At 42.0% G+C, this 17,637-nt stretch overlaps 1 protein-coding gene across 11 annotated transcripts in view; it reads right to left on the bottom strand.

Annotated features, from left to right (window-relative positions):
- The window catches only part of EPB41L3 (erythrocyte membrane protein band 4.1 like 3), a 98,273-nt gene that overhangs the window by 6,501 nt on the left and 74,135 nt on the right, over positions 1-17,637 (bottom strand). For 6 of the 11 annotated variants that reach the window (XM_075494419.1, XM_075494411.1, XM_075494416.1 and 3 more), the window contains exons 13-18: positions 10,359-10,412; positions 8,430-8,465; positions 7,527-7,718; positions 4,176-4,250; positions 3,656-3,757; positions 634-1,026 (exon numbers count right to left, since the gene is read on the bottom strand). In XM_075494419.1, coding sequence (XP_075350534.1) covers positions 634-1,026; positions 3,656-3,757; positions 4,176-4,250; positions 7,527-7,718; positions 8,430-8,465; positions 10,359-10,412 — 852 coding nt within the window. Of the gene's footprint in view, positions 1-633; positions 1,027-1,535; positions 1,659-2,180; positions 2,910-3,655; positions 3,758-4,175; positions 4,251-7,526; positions 7,719-8,429; positions 8,466-10,358; positions 10,413-14,427; positions 14,995-17,637 lie in introns of all 11 variants that reach the window. The other 5 variants (XM_075494420.1, XM_075494421.1, XM_075494422.1 and 2 more) reach the window with 4 other exon arrangements.

Raw genomic sequence — 17,637 nt, 5'->3', positions numbered from 1 at the left:
GACCCTGCTTGAGCAGGGGGGTTGGACCAGATGACCTCCAGAGGTTCCTTCCAACATCAGCCACTCTGGGATTATACATTTTCTTAAAATGACAGGAGAACGAATCCTACTCAGGCTTAGTCTTCCATTCAGCTCTCAGAAAAAAACCCAAGAACAAGTTTTTTTCTAACCTCTCTGCAAAATAATTCTTGAAATTCTGCTAATGGGGCTAAGATAAGGAACCTGGGTTGTTTAAGACACAGTACACTTATTTACAATTGTACCAAGCATGGAAAAAAATGCATTTTCTGTCTTTGAGAACATGTGAACTTTGCCGATCTTGATGGACTTTCCCAAAGAGAATGCCAGCTGAATTCTTGTTATCCATTGCATAAAAAGCCACCAAACTGGGTATTTCTCTGTAGCACAGAAAGTGCTTTTAGGGAAAAATACGCATGGCATTTTGCCAATACTGGAAACCAGCAACAAGCCTTGCAGGTGCCATGCAAGGAGGAAATAAGAGAAGAAAAAAACTACCTGCTGTAGAGATGCAATCATACAAGCTTGGTACACTCTGCTTTCCACGAGAGGAATTAACTTAGTCCGCTACATTTACACTTCAGCACAGACATGACCGATTGAATAACGAGTTACCTCAAAATGAGGTTTTCTTTCCAAAGACTCTGAAACGTGGACTGTTGTACTGTGCTCCTCCGCTTGCTCACACGAGGCAGCAGCAGCGACTCCTTCCTGTTTGGTTAGGGCTTTCCCAGCCTCCTCCCTTTTTTCCTCCTTCACCCCCTCAGTCCCGGCAGAGCCCTCCTTCCCTTTCACGCCAGCAGCCACCGCCGACGCCGCCTCAGCCTGGGCATCCAGCGCAAGTCCGGCCGCTTTAGCAGGATCCCCGCTCGCAGGCACGTTCATCCCGTGTCTCTCCTCGATAACCACCGTCTGCTGTACAACCTTCTTCACCGTATCCTGATGCGGCTGAACCGCTTGCTTCGTTTCACTGGAAGTTATCTCCTGAGATGTCGTTGTGTCTATTCTCTGCAGGGAAGGAGAAAAAAAAAACCCTCAGCGTCAGAAGCAGACAACGCTACTTGCAATAGCTCCTCAGCTTACTGTACTGTGAACATAAATAAAAAAATGGGTATTATATTTTGCCAATTCATTTCTCTCGCATTGCATGGATTTTCGCTCTCAGGACATTATCAGAATAGAAGAAATGAAAAACAAAGCAAGCATCACAATTTTTAGAAGTGAAGAGAAATGCCACAGTGTTTTTCTCATTGGTATTTTTGCGTGAGTTTTATAAAGGCAAAATACAGCACCCTGCAAAATGGCCAAAACAAAGTGAAATGAGAGAAAACCTGGGGGATTTTTGTTTTTCTTTTCAGTGAAGTTTCTACTGTGGTCTATTGTAACAAAGGAAAAGGAACATCAATACATGCGTTAGTCATATAGGGTCCGCGTTATGCATAAAAACAGGAAACAAAAGAAAAGCAAAAGTAATCGGTGTGCGGTTATAACGTTGATGGAGGGAACTGAACGGCCACCTGAGCCCAGCTATGTGAAGTAGAAGTAACCCCTCCTATGAACTCAGTCGGTTTTCTGGCAGACTCTATTAAACTGAAGATATCTGAACCATCCAAGGTTTTTTCACCGGTGGACTGTTTAGTCTAAATAGACAAAGAAATGTAGAGTCACACACAGAAGAAAGGCAGACCCACAAGCACAGACATATTAATTGCCAAAACTGGAGGCAGAGACGGAGGGAAGGGAGAGAAGGTTGCAGGTGCACGGAGAGGTTGGAAACAGGAAAAGAATGGGAAAATAAATCAGAGCAAATTCATAATGGCTGTAGTAAGCAATAGTTACGAAGCATAGTTGTTAGCGCTGGCATTTTGCTGGTTGAAGCAAACCTTTTTTTTCCTTTTATTAACAAGCCACAGCAGCAAAACTACATTTCAGTAACATGGATCTTTAAATAAACCAGAAAGGTTGAAAGCCTTATATAATGTCTGCTTCAGACTGTGGAACGGATTCAAAGTATGAGGGGAAAAAAATAAGCTGGGTTGGCTGCTGTCAACATAAAGCGAGGCAGCAAGAGAACCGAAAGGTAGGGTGGTGTGAGGGGATTGCCTAAAAGAAGTCATGCTTTAATCTTTAAACCGTGGCATGAAGTCAAAGCCACTTGTTACCACTACTTTTGACGCAGACGACTCAGTAACATAGTGAGCAGTAGCAATGGCAAATGGCTGTTCTCTGGAATATCTCCACTCAGACAGGCTCTTATCTCTCCGGGCAAATGCCCCTGCTTTTACAGCTTCACTGCCAAGGTGTTTTTCTGCTTTGCCAAGCTGCAAGCTTCCCAGTGTACCATGTAACTGCCAATCCTGGTCCGTCTTTAGTGTCTTTTTCAAACTCTCCTCTTCAGGACTTTGCAACTGAGATTCTGCTTCCTTTATGGGTGTCAGAGAGTCGGACAGCTTTCTTTTCGTGCTCTGCACGTCGGATCCCCGCCTGGCTTTCTCATCAGTGACAGGCTCGAGGATTTCATACTCGGCCACTACCGGAATGATTTTCACAGATTCTTGCACTTCCCTTTCCATTTTTTGCAAAGCTTCTACTGAAGGCTGTACTGCTTTCTCACCCTCTTTAGCTTTACTTGTCATGGTTACAATTTTCCCAGATACGGTATCATAGGACTTTCCTAGGGTGAACATTTTCTGCTTATTCTCCTCTTTGGATTGTATTTCACCTTCCAAGTCCTCAAAGCTCTGCATTAGAATGGTACTGGATTTTAATATCTCAGGTGGAAAGGCAGTTTTACTGCTCACAGTCACTATTTTGTATGCCAGATTTTTTTTCGATTCACCATCAACTACCTCAGAGGGTATTTTGTCTATAATAACCCAATCCTCAGTGCCCTATATTTGAGATATAAAAGCTAAATTAGAATATCTGAAGGTTTATCTCTACTTCAGGAGCACTAAAGTATGAAGACTTTTAAGAAATCAATGCTGCCTCTTCTGGAAGCATATAATAACTTTTACCATTGTACCTTTTAGAGTAGTTATCAAACGAATAAACAGCATCACCTTAGGCAAAGTATGATTCCTTTGTAGATTCCCTCCCCTTAGACACCCATATGATGTGGACACAAAAAGTTACTTTTGCCACACTCCTTCTGTAGTAATTTGAAGCACAGTAGCGTTTCAGTGCATCATTTAAAATGATGATTGGAATCATCCTGAGGTTAAAATTTATATATTGCAGTGGTTCATAATGCTACAGTCAAAAACAAATTACAAAAATAGGGCAAATAAGCCCATTCAACTGTTCGCCCATTGTGACAAACACTCTGTTGATGAGGTTTCAGAATAGTATGCATTTGTATGTAGCTGTAGCCTGCACCAAATTTCCTTGTTTTCCTTAGAATAACATCAACCCCCTTCAGCATTGTTTAAATTGAGTAGTACAACACAGTCAACGCCACACTACTATAGATACTGAACTGAACTTAATGCAGCATCTTTTTTCCTCTTCATGCAAATACGCTATGTGATTTGCTTTGGCTATGCAATCAGCATCCAGTTATTTGACCGTAAGACCATAACTTCTGTATTTAACTAAGCAAATGTGCTAGTTTAAAATTGAATGAATTAAAAATAACCTCTAGGGATGATGGGATACTTTTCTGGATAATGATTTGATGAGAAGTAACCAAAGTGCCAGCAGATTCTCCTTCCTGCAGCTTCTTCTCTATCACACTTGGCTAATAGAAAAACCAATAAGAATACAAAGTTCACCATCACTCAGCATAATCTGAATTCACTTGACAGTATAAAGGAAATTAATTCTAATGACAGAAGTGCCCCATTCACCATAATGTTCTCAGTGAGGCTTATGCTGGAAATGCATGCACAACTGCAAACAACATCCATAAATAGCACCGTGCAAGTAGATTTCTAACTAGCAGAGAAATCAGACTCTATTAGGAAGCCAAAAGCTCTGGAGGGTACTCATTCCTCAGAATTTGGCCCCCAGATTACATCTCCCTCTGGAACTTATGAAATAAATAAATAAATAAATAAATAAAAATAAGTGGCTTGGAAAGGAAAAAAAGATAATAAAATAAGAAGTCATTGCCAGCCTATCAGACTGCATTTCAAGAAAGTATTATTTGTTTTTACCTGCAATTCAAGGAATGTAGTACCTCCCTTCTGCAAAAATATGAGTTTTTCTGATTTTTCTCTTTCTTCTTTGGTCTAATGTCAGGGGAATAAATGGTTTTAGTAAATGGAGGGTATATAGTCCACTACACTTTACAATAGCTCATCATATTTCTCCACTCTACAAATTATTAATTGCATGGTAAATTAGGAAACAGAATTAAACAGAACGATTTTACAGCAAAGAAGTTTCCAATAAGAAGTGAAATCAGCGTCTCTCTGCGATGAATGCAAAGCAGACACGAGCATACTGTTTGCGTAGCAGGAAAAACAGTAAACTGAATAACACCGGGTGTGGATGCAGTGCGTTCATTTCATCTTCTCTTATTCATTTAACTGTGCCTGGTGCCAACTTCCGTGGCTTCTCTCAATAGCCTAGAAGAGGTCCCTCCACCTTCGCCCTGGATTTAGCTCTTTCCTGAGTCTGCAGCCTTCCCTGCTGAAGCAGGCAGAAGGCGTGCTCTGCCAAGATTTCAGCTCTCCTTTTCTCCTTACAGGTACAAGAGGAATCAGAGTCTTGTTCCCATGCAGGAAGCTAACCATTGCTGTATTATCCTCTATAGCGTGACACCAAAATCCTCCTCACCTTTATCCCAACTGTGCCTTCCCAATGCTGTGAGAATGAGAAGTGTATCTGTGCAACTTGACCAACTGGGACAGTTTTAAATGTTGGTAAGACTCAATTTCCTAAGGTACCGTTCCTAGTGTACTATTTTAAATACATATACTCCACATACTTAAGAAGAAAGGTACACGTTTAAAGAAAGATACAAAACTTCTAGAAACTTGAGCGAGAAAGGGAGAAACTGCTCATCTCCCTGATTGTAATGAGATGCATAACTTCTTTATTTCTAAAGCGCTGGTTTAACCCAATCCAGGTCAGACTAAACATTGTCAAGGAGTTTGTTAAATGGTGGCTTTCATATTCTGCACCTATCCGGGCACCATTACGGCAGATATTTAAAACTACATTTTTCATAACTAAAGAAAAACAAAGTATTTCCCCTATTATTGTAAGAAACCAAGTGGTGACTAGACAGGCTTAAAGTCAAACTGACTGAACACGCACAGGTGCCAAATGCTCGAAGCACACATTGTGAAAAGGCGTATTTTCCCTTCTGTTCGTGTTTTATTATATTAAAGAGCTACAGGTAACAGTACTGAATAATTTTTTAAAGTGGATATGCTAAGTTAAAGGTGTAACTTCTTTGACTAGAAGAAGCTACTACATAACGCAGTTCTACGTGCTCTCTATCCTGACTGCCTCCGCATTTCTTAGTAGACATCAAGGTGCTGATTTTGACCTATGCATGGCTTCATTTTTTTCCTGAAATATTCCTCTCTCAGCAGGACATGTGAACTGAAACCACCCTGCTTAGCAGGACCAAAAAGGATGGTCAGATGTTATCTACAGCAGGGGCCCCTTAGTGCCAGAAGTCACCTCAGAGTTAGGCTCTCATAGCTCATATCCACTCACATTTTTCCACAGAAATGCCTTCATTTGGATGAGATTCTGTGGGACAGCTGTAGTTTACTTAGATCCATATAAGACATAGTAACTGGACATTGCTTTTGAGCAAGTCCTTTTCTTCCAGTAAGAGAAGAGGTACCAGATAAGGACAACTTTTGCCCTTTTCCTTTCCAAATGAATGGTTAAATTTGGATGTGTTTCCTCAGGGTAAAGCCTACATAACTGTGTAATGCTTTGCTACTGCTTGTGCTTTTTAATTAAAAATGGTTATTAAATTTCTAAAGTAATAAAGACACGAAATGAACTGGGTGGGGTTATAAGTTTGCTTCACCTGCACTCCTCGGATTCAGGCTCAGCTAGCCAGCCACCCCCTTTCAACAGTTCCTTACATCTTTAATATGTTAAAAGCATCCTGTTTATTATACTTACAATTCTACTTTTAAGAAAGAAAACCTATATTTTCAACTCCACCCAAACTAACATGGTCATAGGATCTATTATGATTCCTGAACAAGGCAGCAGGAGCAACATTAAGACTCCTCAGCGCTCTCTCCAAAAGGTAAGCTTTGGGCACCCAGTCTGCTTTTTAGGTATTTTAATACAACCTGATGGCCACTGTAATGCATGTCTGATGTCTGTATTGGCCACTGGTTAGTGGGTAGAATGTGGGAGAAGAGGAGCTGGGGCCTTTTTCTTGGCAACCTCCCTTTCCTTCAGAGGAGAAGCTGACGTGCGTTATCTGGGTGCTTCCAGGGACTCCCTTCCCCAGAGAGCTGCGGGTCTGCAGTGCCGACCTCTAAGCTGGGAAAGCAGAAGACTCTTTTGAATTATACTTTCCAGCCGATTTTTGCAGAGTTCCTTACAACATTACCTCAGTGCTGAGGTGACAGAAGCAAACTTTATGACCATTTATTGGTCTGTAATGCTAAAACCACATGGTAACCATAAAGATGATTCCTGTGAGACAGAAACCAGATATCCATCCACAACAGAATAAAAAAAAGAACGTTTGTGCAGACCACACAAGCATATTTTTTTTTGCTCCACTGGATTTAAACTAAGACTCTCTGCTTTTTTTGGAAGATCTATGTATTTTACGGCAATGCGAATGTTACATTGTTACCTCTACATCTCATTATCTACCCACAAACTAAATAAAAGGCAGCTTTTTAATTGGCAAGGTCTTGCAAACACTTCAAGACTGCACAGCGAGCAAGATTTTTTTCACGCATGCACACTGCATGAAAATGCACATGCCTAGCAATCTGCATTGGGTCTTCAACGAAACGGTATCCAGCAGACTGCGGCAACTACCAGTTCCCTTATGGAACTGGCCAAGCAGGTCTAATTATCATCAGTATTTCTTCCCCACCTTCAAAGGCTGAGAGAGTTCTGCCCTTTGCTCTGTATTTTCTTGTCAAGCTTGGTACCCCCATCCGTCCTGCTACACTGCTGCTCCCAACCAGTCACCGCTATTTAAATTTTCTCTCCATCACCTCCCTGGTTTCTTTCACGCACGGCTGGGCTTCCTCAAGCTCACCGAACCTGTAAGGAAGCCTGCGTTTCACACCCTCAGGGAGACCCAATTCTGCCACGCGGCTTACAGTGAATTTCATACTCTAACTATATATATATATATACACATATATATACATATATATATATATAAAAAAGGTATCTGCTCTTCCTTGCATGTTTGCTGCTACAGCCTGAATGCTGAGCAAAAGGGAGCACCTGCAAGTGGGGAATGGCCTCTTACTACGGCCTCTGATCTCCTGAGAGCTATTATAAGCACAAACGAATAGACAAATACGTAATGAAGCCTTTCAGCCCACGCTGACCTCTTCAGGCACTAGTGGTTCAATCATAGGAGCTTCCTCCTGCCTTGCTGCAAGCCGAACGGGAGATGTGGAAAGCCTCTTCTCCCACTCATTAGACACAGCCGTTTCTGTGGAGGTTTCCAAGAAGGTGCGTTTCAGCTCGCTTATATTGGTCTGATGTTTCATCAGATCTTCCTGGGTTTTGTCTAGGTCCTGGACAGTTTTAAAAGAATAGAGGAGTTTGTAATACATCCTAAGCCAACCAAATTTTAGAGCCAAAACACACAACTTGGTTAGTAAAGAGGGAAGTAACATCTCAGGGAGCCGGGGAGCACAGCACTAACACAACACTCTGTGAAAATGTGGCATTTTGAAAGATAACAGCATAGCATATCTCGTACAAGTGAGTATTAAAAATACTCTTAGAGAGCTTATCCGTATCACTATAATTTACACCTGATAAAGAGGCTTCAAACATACATATGCGCGTGGACGCACACACACATACGCGCACGCATATATATATTTATAGTACAAGTTAGAGGATTCATCATAATCTGAGAAAAAAAAAATCTATTTGATTTATTAGCAGGTGGGAATACACACTTCATGCATCATAGTGCAGATTCACAGTTTACCACTAAAACTAACACACATGTACGTACATGCACTGGTATATACCAATACCAACCTCTAACATAAGATTACTATGTTTGACATACACATTTTCACCCTGTATTCGCTTAATCAGACTATTCTGAAAGAAGTGAAAAAGAAAGGGAAAGGTAAGGGACACAGTATTGAAAGGATACAAAATGCTGTTTCTACACATTTCTTCACAGAGAACCCACAATAACATGCTGAGAGAGGTGAACACCTCCAACATCAATACTTGAGCAACATCTGGGCCTTTCGTTTCTGTACCTGTGCCTTTAGATCTCCGTCCTCCTCTTGATCCGACTGCCAGCATGAGAAAGATTGGAAAACAACACCTTACCCACTCGTATGGATGAAGGCTTTACAAAAATTGGTGAGAAGAACACGCTAGGTCAAGGTCACATTTTCTCTATGCTAAGGGCTTAAGGAGGAGTAGACACACTGGTTGACTTTGCACGGTTCTCCTACCTCAGAGCAAGCCTCCTCTTTTCAAATTTGTTAATGGTGAACGAAGGAATATTAATCATTTTCCTTTTATAAATACCATTGGCGCGCTCCACGTTCATAGATCTCTATTGAGGGAGCAGCAGTTGGACCTTCTCACCCAGATTGCAGCTGGTTTAGGACCGAAGGGCAACAGCAAATTCTTTGGAAGTCCGTAATCCCAGAGTTTAAACATCTGACATCTCTTGGGCCACAGGCAAAGCTTTGCATAAACTCGCCATGGGTAAACCACCCGCAACGCTTTCTACAGAATGAAGCACATTTTATTTGCTTAAAATGCTATTTCCCTAGCCCCAGACCCGTTCTTTATTTATATAATTTCATTTCATATTTAGCCTGTATCTATTCTTTCAGGATCTATCTGCAGTGGTAGTCTTCTGGAATGGCATACACATCACATGCACTTCAGCTCACGTTTGCAAAAGCAATGCAATAGGGACTGCCCAAGCAGCCCCGTTTCTGAGGGCTGAATTTTCCGATGGCAAGCATACCACGCTTTCTGAAAATCACGCAGCCATAAGGAAAACTGAGGTTCACATAATCTTCACCCCTAAAGTAAAGATGGCAGTTAGGGAGCTTATCGTGCATTTTTGATTAATAAACTGAATATTTTAAATGTCACAGTTTTAGGATTATGTTTTACTTTCTGTATGGCTCAAGGCCTGAAGCCATACAGTGCGAGAGGCACTTCAAAGCATTTTGTATTCCTGACTCGTCTCAACAGACTTTATGTTGTTGCTCCGTCTGGATTCTTTTAATGCTCGTGCCACTATTTTACTGTTAATTTTTCATATATTCCTAATTAGTCAAATGACCCATGGGAAAATCTTTATCTGTTGATTACTTTATAACTCAGTTCAAATCTATTCTATTTACAGCCAAGGCCGAATTGCCCTGACACGTCATACAGAGAATTTTTCCTTGACGATAACTTTAACAGTCTGAAATATTAATGAGATCCTACTGAAAACCTACAGTAGTGTTTGTGGTAAGACTCTGTCTTCTACCAGATGTCAGCCCAAATCCAGCTCATGTTTGCAGCTGCAACCGTATTAATTATGAAAGCATTATATGCACTTCACTGGAGGCACATAGGGTTGAATTGGCCTGCACAGTCTATATCCCGTGTTGTGGGTTGGAGGCTTCTCAGTGCAAAGAAAATCGCAATTTTTTTACATTCCTCCTCTGAAGACAATACCTGGACTACTGGTGGCAATAGCTGAAGATGACATGTGAAATTACATTCAAGGAAAACCTTAGATATTTATAATCTGGAAATACTTTTATTCAGAAAATTTGAAAATGGCTTTTTACTGTCTTCTCCCCCGCCCCAGGCTGCAGATTATAAGAGCAAACAAGCAAACCGAACCACCCAGGGCACAACGTGGCCAGCATGACCGTCCCAGGTGGGCAGCATTGGCGTGGGTGACACTGCCACCACCCCGCTCTCTGCACAGCGCAGAGGCCTCGCAGTTTCCAAACCAAACACAGAAACCAGAGGAACCCGTAGGCAGCGCTGAAAACTCAGCTCGCCGAGCAAAGCTCTCGCACTGGCACGCGCGCACATGCACACACGCGCCGAGAGGGATCCTGAACTGCCGTAGGAGACATGCAGTTTGGCACGCAGGGTCGGGAGGAGATGAGGCAAAACGCTCTCCCCTGCCATAACTGGGTGCTGGCAACTGTACAAACCTCGGTGGCAGTGGTCTCACCATCAGCTGCAGTATCCGTCTGCTCACTGTCAGTCTATTTGGTTAGACAAGTAACCGGGTCCCAAGAGGAAGGCAGGAATAAAGAATAAACCCAGCTCATCAGTACACGCGGCTCACACGGGGAATTGTTAAATTCAACATCCCTGTGAACTGCATTAGCATTGCTTTTCAAACCACGCACAAGTCAAAGAAGCAAAATAAAAGTGCTATATTAGTAAACAGAACAGACTCAGAGGAAGACTCGAGGCGTACTGTACACAGTATATGGCTTTACTGGAACAAATTTATAAGCCAAACAAAACATTACTGGAAAAGTGTTATTTGAATAGCAGATTTTTTTTCTTAAGAAAGCCAGGTGGCTTTAAAAAAAACTGGGAAAAAAAAGCTAATATTTTCTAAACAAACTTTTCCTCCCATAATGTTTTTTTAAAGAAAATTTTTCATCAAATTTTTGTTCTAGCCAATATAGATTTATGTGGTATTTGACTTTTTAACGGGAGGGGGAAAAGATAATTAAAAAAAAAAAAAAAAAGGCTACTTTAACAGTCACCTGACTTTCAGCCCCTCATTTGTACAGAAGTTGTTCTTGTCTCCACATTTATACACCATGAGGCTGTCTGCATTACCAAGGAGTTCAAATAACCATACCCCCAGCCCATCTACTGTCTGTCTGTGGAGTAACGGTAAGGCTCAGATCCCACTCGGTTCCAATAAAGAGCAGCTGATATCGTTAACGACAGTAAAAAGAAAGAAAACTGCCATTAAAAGAATAAAAAATACTTCTCATTCCATTTAAGAATATGGATGAAAGCAGGAGAAAATTAAAAGTAACTCCCCCCCCCCAAAAAAAAACCCCACTTACTAGGTACAAGTGATAAAAATGAAACAAAGCACAGCATTGCACAGACTGATCTATCCCTGCTTTGCTCGACACCGTGAAGAACATTTTAGTGGTGAACGCAAGTATCGAGATTTAATAAATAGAGAGTCGAGCGTAGGTTCCTACAGGCTGAGAAGAGAGTTCAAACGACTATTTTTGATGTTATGCAAGCCTCTGGAAAACTAGTAAGTAAAGAAAGTGCTCCCTACTGCTCCAGATTGGCACATCCAAGTTGTTTTCACCTCAGTGAAAGCTCTGGTTTTGATTAGTGATTTTTCTGTGGTCCTTAGATAATCTAAAGTAACCCAGGCAGGTAATTTAAAGCTAGGACAATACATCTCATCCTCAAATCACATCAGTATGAAACAAGAGAAAAAAGCAACCTACTGGTGGATGGAGTATCAGTCTTAACTTTTAATTTCCTACCTTCTGTCATTTTTTGACAACTCCAATGTTTCATAAACCTGCTTTTTGGATATTTTTTCATTGCTTTGTTCTCTATCATTCCTTCCTTTGAATAATTTGTATTGCTTGTATGACAGGCAGAAGAATAAGCAGGCCTTTTGGACTATTCCGTAAGTGCATGAATGCAAGTTATATGCAATTTTTCAAGTAATAACCACTCACTAGACAGACTACTTTTATTTTTAAATGAAATTGTAATGCCAAAATAGTCTACCTAGCTGGTAAAATTGCTTTCACTAAAGTGTTAGAAAATTGTTTCTTTATTAGTGAAGGATCTCACATCTTTATAACATTATAAGCAATTGTAAAGGTATGGCAATATAAAAAAAAAATCTATGCATTGTCACTCCTATTTAAAAAAAAAAAAGAGGAATTAATGAATCTAGCCATTTAGTCAATAGAAATATTAGCTGCTAAGGTATGAACACAGGAGCTACTGAAATCTAAGGGGTGAGATTCTGTCTCTGCACGGACTGCCTCCAGATGCACTGCTCAAGGGAGAACGGAGCTCAGCAAGGTATGAAGTTGGTTTAAGGTACTGGTTGCAGCCTTCTGCATTACTGTGTGCAATCTCTTGTGAACTGGGGGGGGAAAAAAAGTTTCTATTTCTTTTAGCATAACAGCAATGAAGTCCTAAATAAGGCATAAATTCGCTTTACTGCAACATACATGTCTGCTAATAAGCCAATCAACAGCCATGGAGTCAAAGCAGCATTACTGAATTACTTGAAATAAAGATCTGGGGTTACTGCAGAGCAGGGAATGGCGAATTGAGGCTCAGCAAGGCAGGTTTCCTCTGGAGTGGAGAGTAAGAAAGGCTGGGCTCAACTCCGAGACGGGCTGTAGTGCAGCTGCTGGTGGGGCTCACGGGCGGGCGAGGGATCGAGCAGGAAGGGAAGGCAGCTATCTCCTGAGATGCTGCGGCTGCACCTCCTCTAAGTTGCGATCGTAATTGCTGTGATTTGTTTTGCCAATGTAATGCAGACATGCCCGAGTTTAAAACATATTCACTTTCATGCAATATTTTGAACAAGAAATACCCCCTGGATTAGGCACAAGTCTGTGTTGTCTGCCAGGAAGCACTGCCAGAGTAATCACCCTCATAAAAGAGCGACACTAAAAAGCCTATTTTATACTTTTTAATGCTCAATATTTCCTAACTTTACTAACGAAAAGAAGTGCTCATTTCTGAAAGAGGAACAGACCAATGTATTGCATAAACACTGCTTCGTTATTGCCTCTGGAGCTGGCACTGTATTAATGCTGTTATTGCTATTAGATTAATCCAAGTGTAGAGCTAATACAAATTGAGACCTAAATGCCATCTCAAAATGAGGACACAAAATGAGACAGCAACATTTGGGATGCCTTTTATCAGAAATCGCACATTATTATTTAGTTGTTAGGCATCACAGAGCCAAAAGCATCTAAAGACAATGTTTTTACAAGATAAATTGATGCGACTTTTGGCTTTCCATAAAAAGGAAATGAAATCCTGCACCAAGTCTTACAAAACCAACAGCGGCAGATTACACAAATGTTTAGATGTGCAAGCTGGTTTATCAAAGACAACTACTGCAACGGCATCGACATGTGGCCAAGACGGCTTTTTACAAATGGCCAACTAGTCTGATATTATCTGATCTGGGGTTTTTTTACATACAAAGCAAAACCATATTTTTGCATTTGAAGATGAAGGGGAAAAGGAAAAATGAGGAAAAAATGGACTCATTATTTTATTCTGTCAACAAAGAATAACTAGGCACCAGCAAAAACTGAGATGCTGATACTGTGGTACTTAAACGAGCGGATTCCTTTCCTTCTTCTGGATATATTATCATATCCACAGTTCCCAGAACCACTGTGGACTCTTCCCGCAGTTGGTTTATCTGCCTGTGATAACCCTGGTGGCTTGAGGCATCGGTTTTGGCAGTGCTAATATAACACTGCAAATGGCAAGACAGCCCACATGGCATGCTCCCCGAACAGCTGCAGAACAGCTGTCCCAATCTGACCTCTCACTGATACACTGGATTTAAGCGTGGGGAAACAATTTAATCTGCAGCAGAGATGGGATCAAGGCTGAAAATCCAGATCCAGGTTTCGCTGGACCAGAAAGCCTTTTTCTGGGCTCGGGCTACAGTTGATGGCCTCTTGCAAAAAGCTGAGTCCACCTGCATTTTGAACACCCTGAAGCTGGTGAGGGTGCCCATTGTTACTGGACAGCTATTTATATAAATATAATGTATATACATACACATATATATGCATGCATATATAATTATGCAGGAAATTGTACTTAATTCCCACTATTTAGATAACTATTCTAACCCTAGTATAAACTGATGGGGGAAGAAAAGGTCTTGGTGGGTTCAGATACAATACTTCAGAGCTGATCGGTGGCAATTTGTTTAGCGCAAGTCACTTTGCATCAGCCTACACAGTTCAAACCAAGCCACTTCCACACAGTGTTGTGCCTAACCCTGGGCCCCAAGCTGCACTCCCAACACGAGAAAAAAAAAAATAGAAAAGAAGAAAAAAACCCAACCCCCAAACCAAAAAAAACCAAACCCACCCCTTCTAACATATCAGCACAAACAGAAATGAGGCTCTGAAAGTAGGACCACTATCGCAGCAATCTAACACTGGTTAGGACTGAAGCACTGAACACGAAAAAGAGTGTGTTCGATGCCGAGGTACACACCTCTTCCTCTGAACTGTCACTCAGGTCATTGGCAAGTGAGGCACTCAAGGAGGCCGCCTTGGGCTCCAGGTAGCAGAGGCACATAGCCAGAGGAAAGGAGAGAGTGAGGGCGTATGGCACTGAGAAAGAGGCAGACAGCAGAAAGAAAAAAATGAAGAGGAAACAAGGCACCAGGGAGGGGGAGCGGATGGGAAGGTAGTGCTGCACGCTGGCAGGCAGGAGGTTGGTTTCGGAGAGGTTAGGGAGCGACAGGTAGCCATCGTCATCCAGGAGGGAAGGGAATGACTCTGGAAGTTGCAAGGAGAAGGAAAACAGCGTTCCGCCTTTGCTGGCTTTTTGCTTATAGCTGAAAGCCACGTCTTGCTCGGCGGAGCAAACTCGCCCCTTTATGTCAGCGTCCGGCTCCGATTCGCCGGGCTTTGGAGTGCTCTCTTGGGGCGCTTCGCAACCTAATGACTTTGTTCGAGCGCTCTCCTTGCATCTCCTGCGAAGCTTTGCTGAAGATGCATGGGGGCCAGGCTGCGAGGATGGCGAGGGGTGGCGGGAGTCAGTGCCAAGCAAAGATGGCTGGTGACAGAGAAAGAGCAGCAAACAAGGCGCAAAAGCAAAAGGACAAAAAGAAAACTGTAATTAGTTAATTTTCTTCCGTGATGATAAAAAAAATATATATATATTTATATATAAAATTATTAACAGTATTTTAACACCACAGCTTTCCACTGAGTTAAATGGTGCATGTTGCCATGCCACACACCACAGGTATTAGTGAATCAGGGTTACAGCTTACAAAAGGCAACTTCTTGATTCAGCATTTGTCTAGTCATCTGCAGCGCAGGATTGACATAAAAGCCTTCACGGCCATATGTGGAGTTTCAGGTGCTGCCAATTTCCACTTACGGTAAGACTGGCTTCAGATCATAAGGAGCTTTCAAACATGAAGTACATGGAGAGCAACAAAGAAATGAGGGAACGTATTTCTAATACCAACACTGCTTGTGACAGCATTCCTGCAGTCAGGAGGAGACCCAGTGGGGGCCAGATGCTTCCCACCTATGCCTTGGACAACCTCAGCAGCAATAATTAAAACCCTAAAGATTTTAAAACCCTATGTGCCCAAATTCCTCCATTACAACATTTTAAAAAAATGTTACGTCCTAAATCTAAATAAAACACATTCTGGTTTGGGGGGGCATAAATCCATACGTCAGCTGTTACCGATGGAAAAAACTGTACCAGCTCGATACCGACCCCAGCAGCCAGCTCCTCAGCCTGGCTCCCGTCACTGCCCAGGCTGGCCTCCGCCGGGCGTCCCCGCAGCCCTGCCCTCACCTCTGCCCGCTGCGAGCCAGAGCAGGCAGCGCCGGGGGGCTGGCCCCTCTCGGCCCCTCTGCTGCCCCCCACTACGCTGCGCCCCACCGCTTCGGCAGCACGTTGAAAGAAGGAGCTGAGGGTTTTGGCTAGGCAGATCCCCTGCTCTCGCACTGGGGAGCTGAAGGGGGGCTGACCCACGCAGCCACATCTCCTTATAGTCAAACAGTGACTCGTTACCTATAGCAAAGAGGTAAAAAAGTACCAATGCTTTTGCTACAAATTTTACCACAATGTAAAGAATATTGGCTACCAACAAGCAGGATTTGTTTTGATATGCTGCTTGTAGGGCATTCAACCAGTCTTGAAGGTCATTCAAGGACAAAAAATTGGTAGGAGGAGGGAGGTGATTCAGCAGGAGAGGTGACCGTCACCTAACGTGCTCCCTGAGGGCAGCCACGACTGCTCTTTAGAAGGACAACAGCCATCGCCACCAAAATACACCAGCACAACAGACCTGCCATGATGCCGACGGATCGGACGTGTTTTGGCCAAAGTCAACTAGGCGCCCTTAGCTAAAGCGGCACGCTGGCTCCATGACCAAACCCTAAGTGCTCCCTCCACCACGCATCTCCCCGAGGAGCTATAAAAGGCATTTCACTCCCGCTGCCGCTCCCAGCTCCCCAGAGCAGAATGACTTCAAAGCCAAAACAGCATTTGCCTGTACAAGCTGGTGCCAAATCTGAGCCAACAAGCAGGATTTAGACACAGGTTGCACCAATGCTAGCTACTAAGCCTAATCTTTACCAGCTATATTAATAGTAGAAATGGGATTTAAGCCCAATATTTACACGGAAGAGCTCCTTCCCCTCCCCTTAATATTTTGCTTCTCTCTCTTCTCTAACCAGAACAGTTAAAAAAACCCCAAACTATCAGGTCAGGCAATTTGTATTCCTGAATTAAACAATGAAAACCAAGCCTAACTTCAAACCGCTTATGAATGTCTTCTTTATGGGCTTAATGCAGTAAGCTCAAGTCAAAATTTAATGCTGATGGACTCACAGGACTTTATGTGAGCTAAATACACAGAAATTCTCTTTATATTGTAAAGGGAAAAAAGCCAAAGTAAATTTATTCTTTGCAAATACAGACTATTCACTTATTGACATCTTTGCAGTGTTAAGATTTAGAATAACTTCTGGTTCTTAAATACATATGGATAAAACAAAGGAAAAATGTCTTGGCGGAGAAGCTGAGAACCTACTTATAAAATTTATATACTCTTAAATAGGAATTTGATTTCAAATTTGTCCTGTGTTTCTTGAGACTCTATTCTCTTTATAATGAACGATGAAAGTGTTAGCAGGTTCACTGGAAGCAGGACTGAGATCTCTATAGGCTTAGAGAACTGAAGCTCTATTAGCGGGTGGTTTAAAGGGAACCTACCTCTTGGGGAGGGTGCTACAAATCATTCCTTTGGCATGTTTAAGTACCATCAAAATATTGTCCTAAAAATATCTTTGACTATTTCTAGCCATATATAAGGAACATATGATCTTCGAAATGCAGCTGATCTCTCCATTGACCTAAATTAATAAACACTTGGAACAGAATTAGTTTCTATTGGATATTTTCTGCATATTTGATTTTCATCAATGTTTCTCCATGCAGAAACTAATGGAGTTTCAAGAAAAGCCCAGTTAAATTTTACAGAGATTATTTTTTAATGCTACAATTACAGTCCACACTTTCAAAAGAAAATATTTTCTCATCTGCAATTTTCAGTATTTCAGTTTGTTTCTGATTTTTGGTACCTTAATTGCAGCTCTTTTTGCAGACTTGATCCTTTAGCTATGTAGCTCATTCTGGCCTTACATGATAAGGCTACAAGTTCAGGTTCTA

This window comes from Mycteria americana, chromosome 2 (assembly GCF_035582795.1).
Source record: "Mycteria americana isolate JAX WOST 10 ecotype Jacksonville Zoo and Gardens chromosome 2, USCA_MyAme_1.0, whole genome shotgun sequence".
NCBI lineage: Eukaryota > Metazoa > Chordata > Aves > Ciconiiformes > Ciconiidae > Mycteria > Mycteria americana.
Note: the sequence above shows the minus strand (reverse complement) of the source record. Positions and strands in the feature narration are given on the sequence as shown.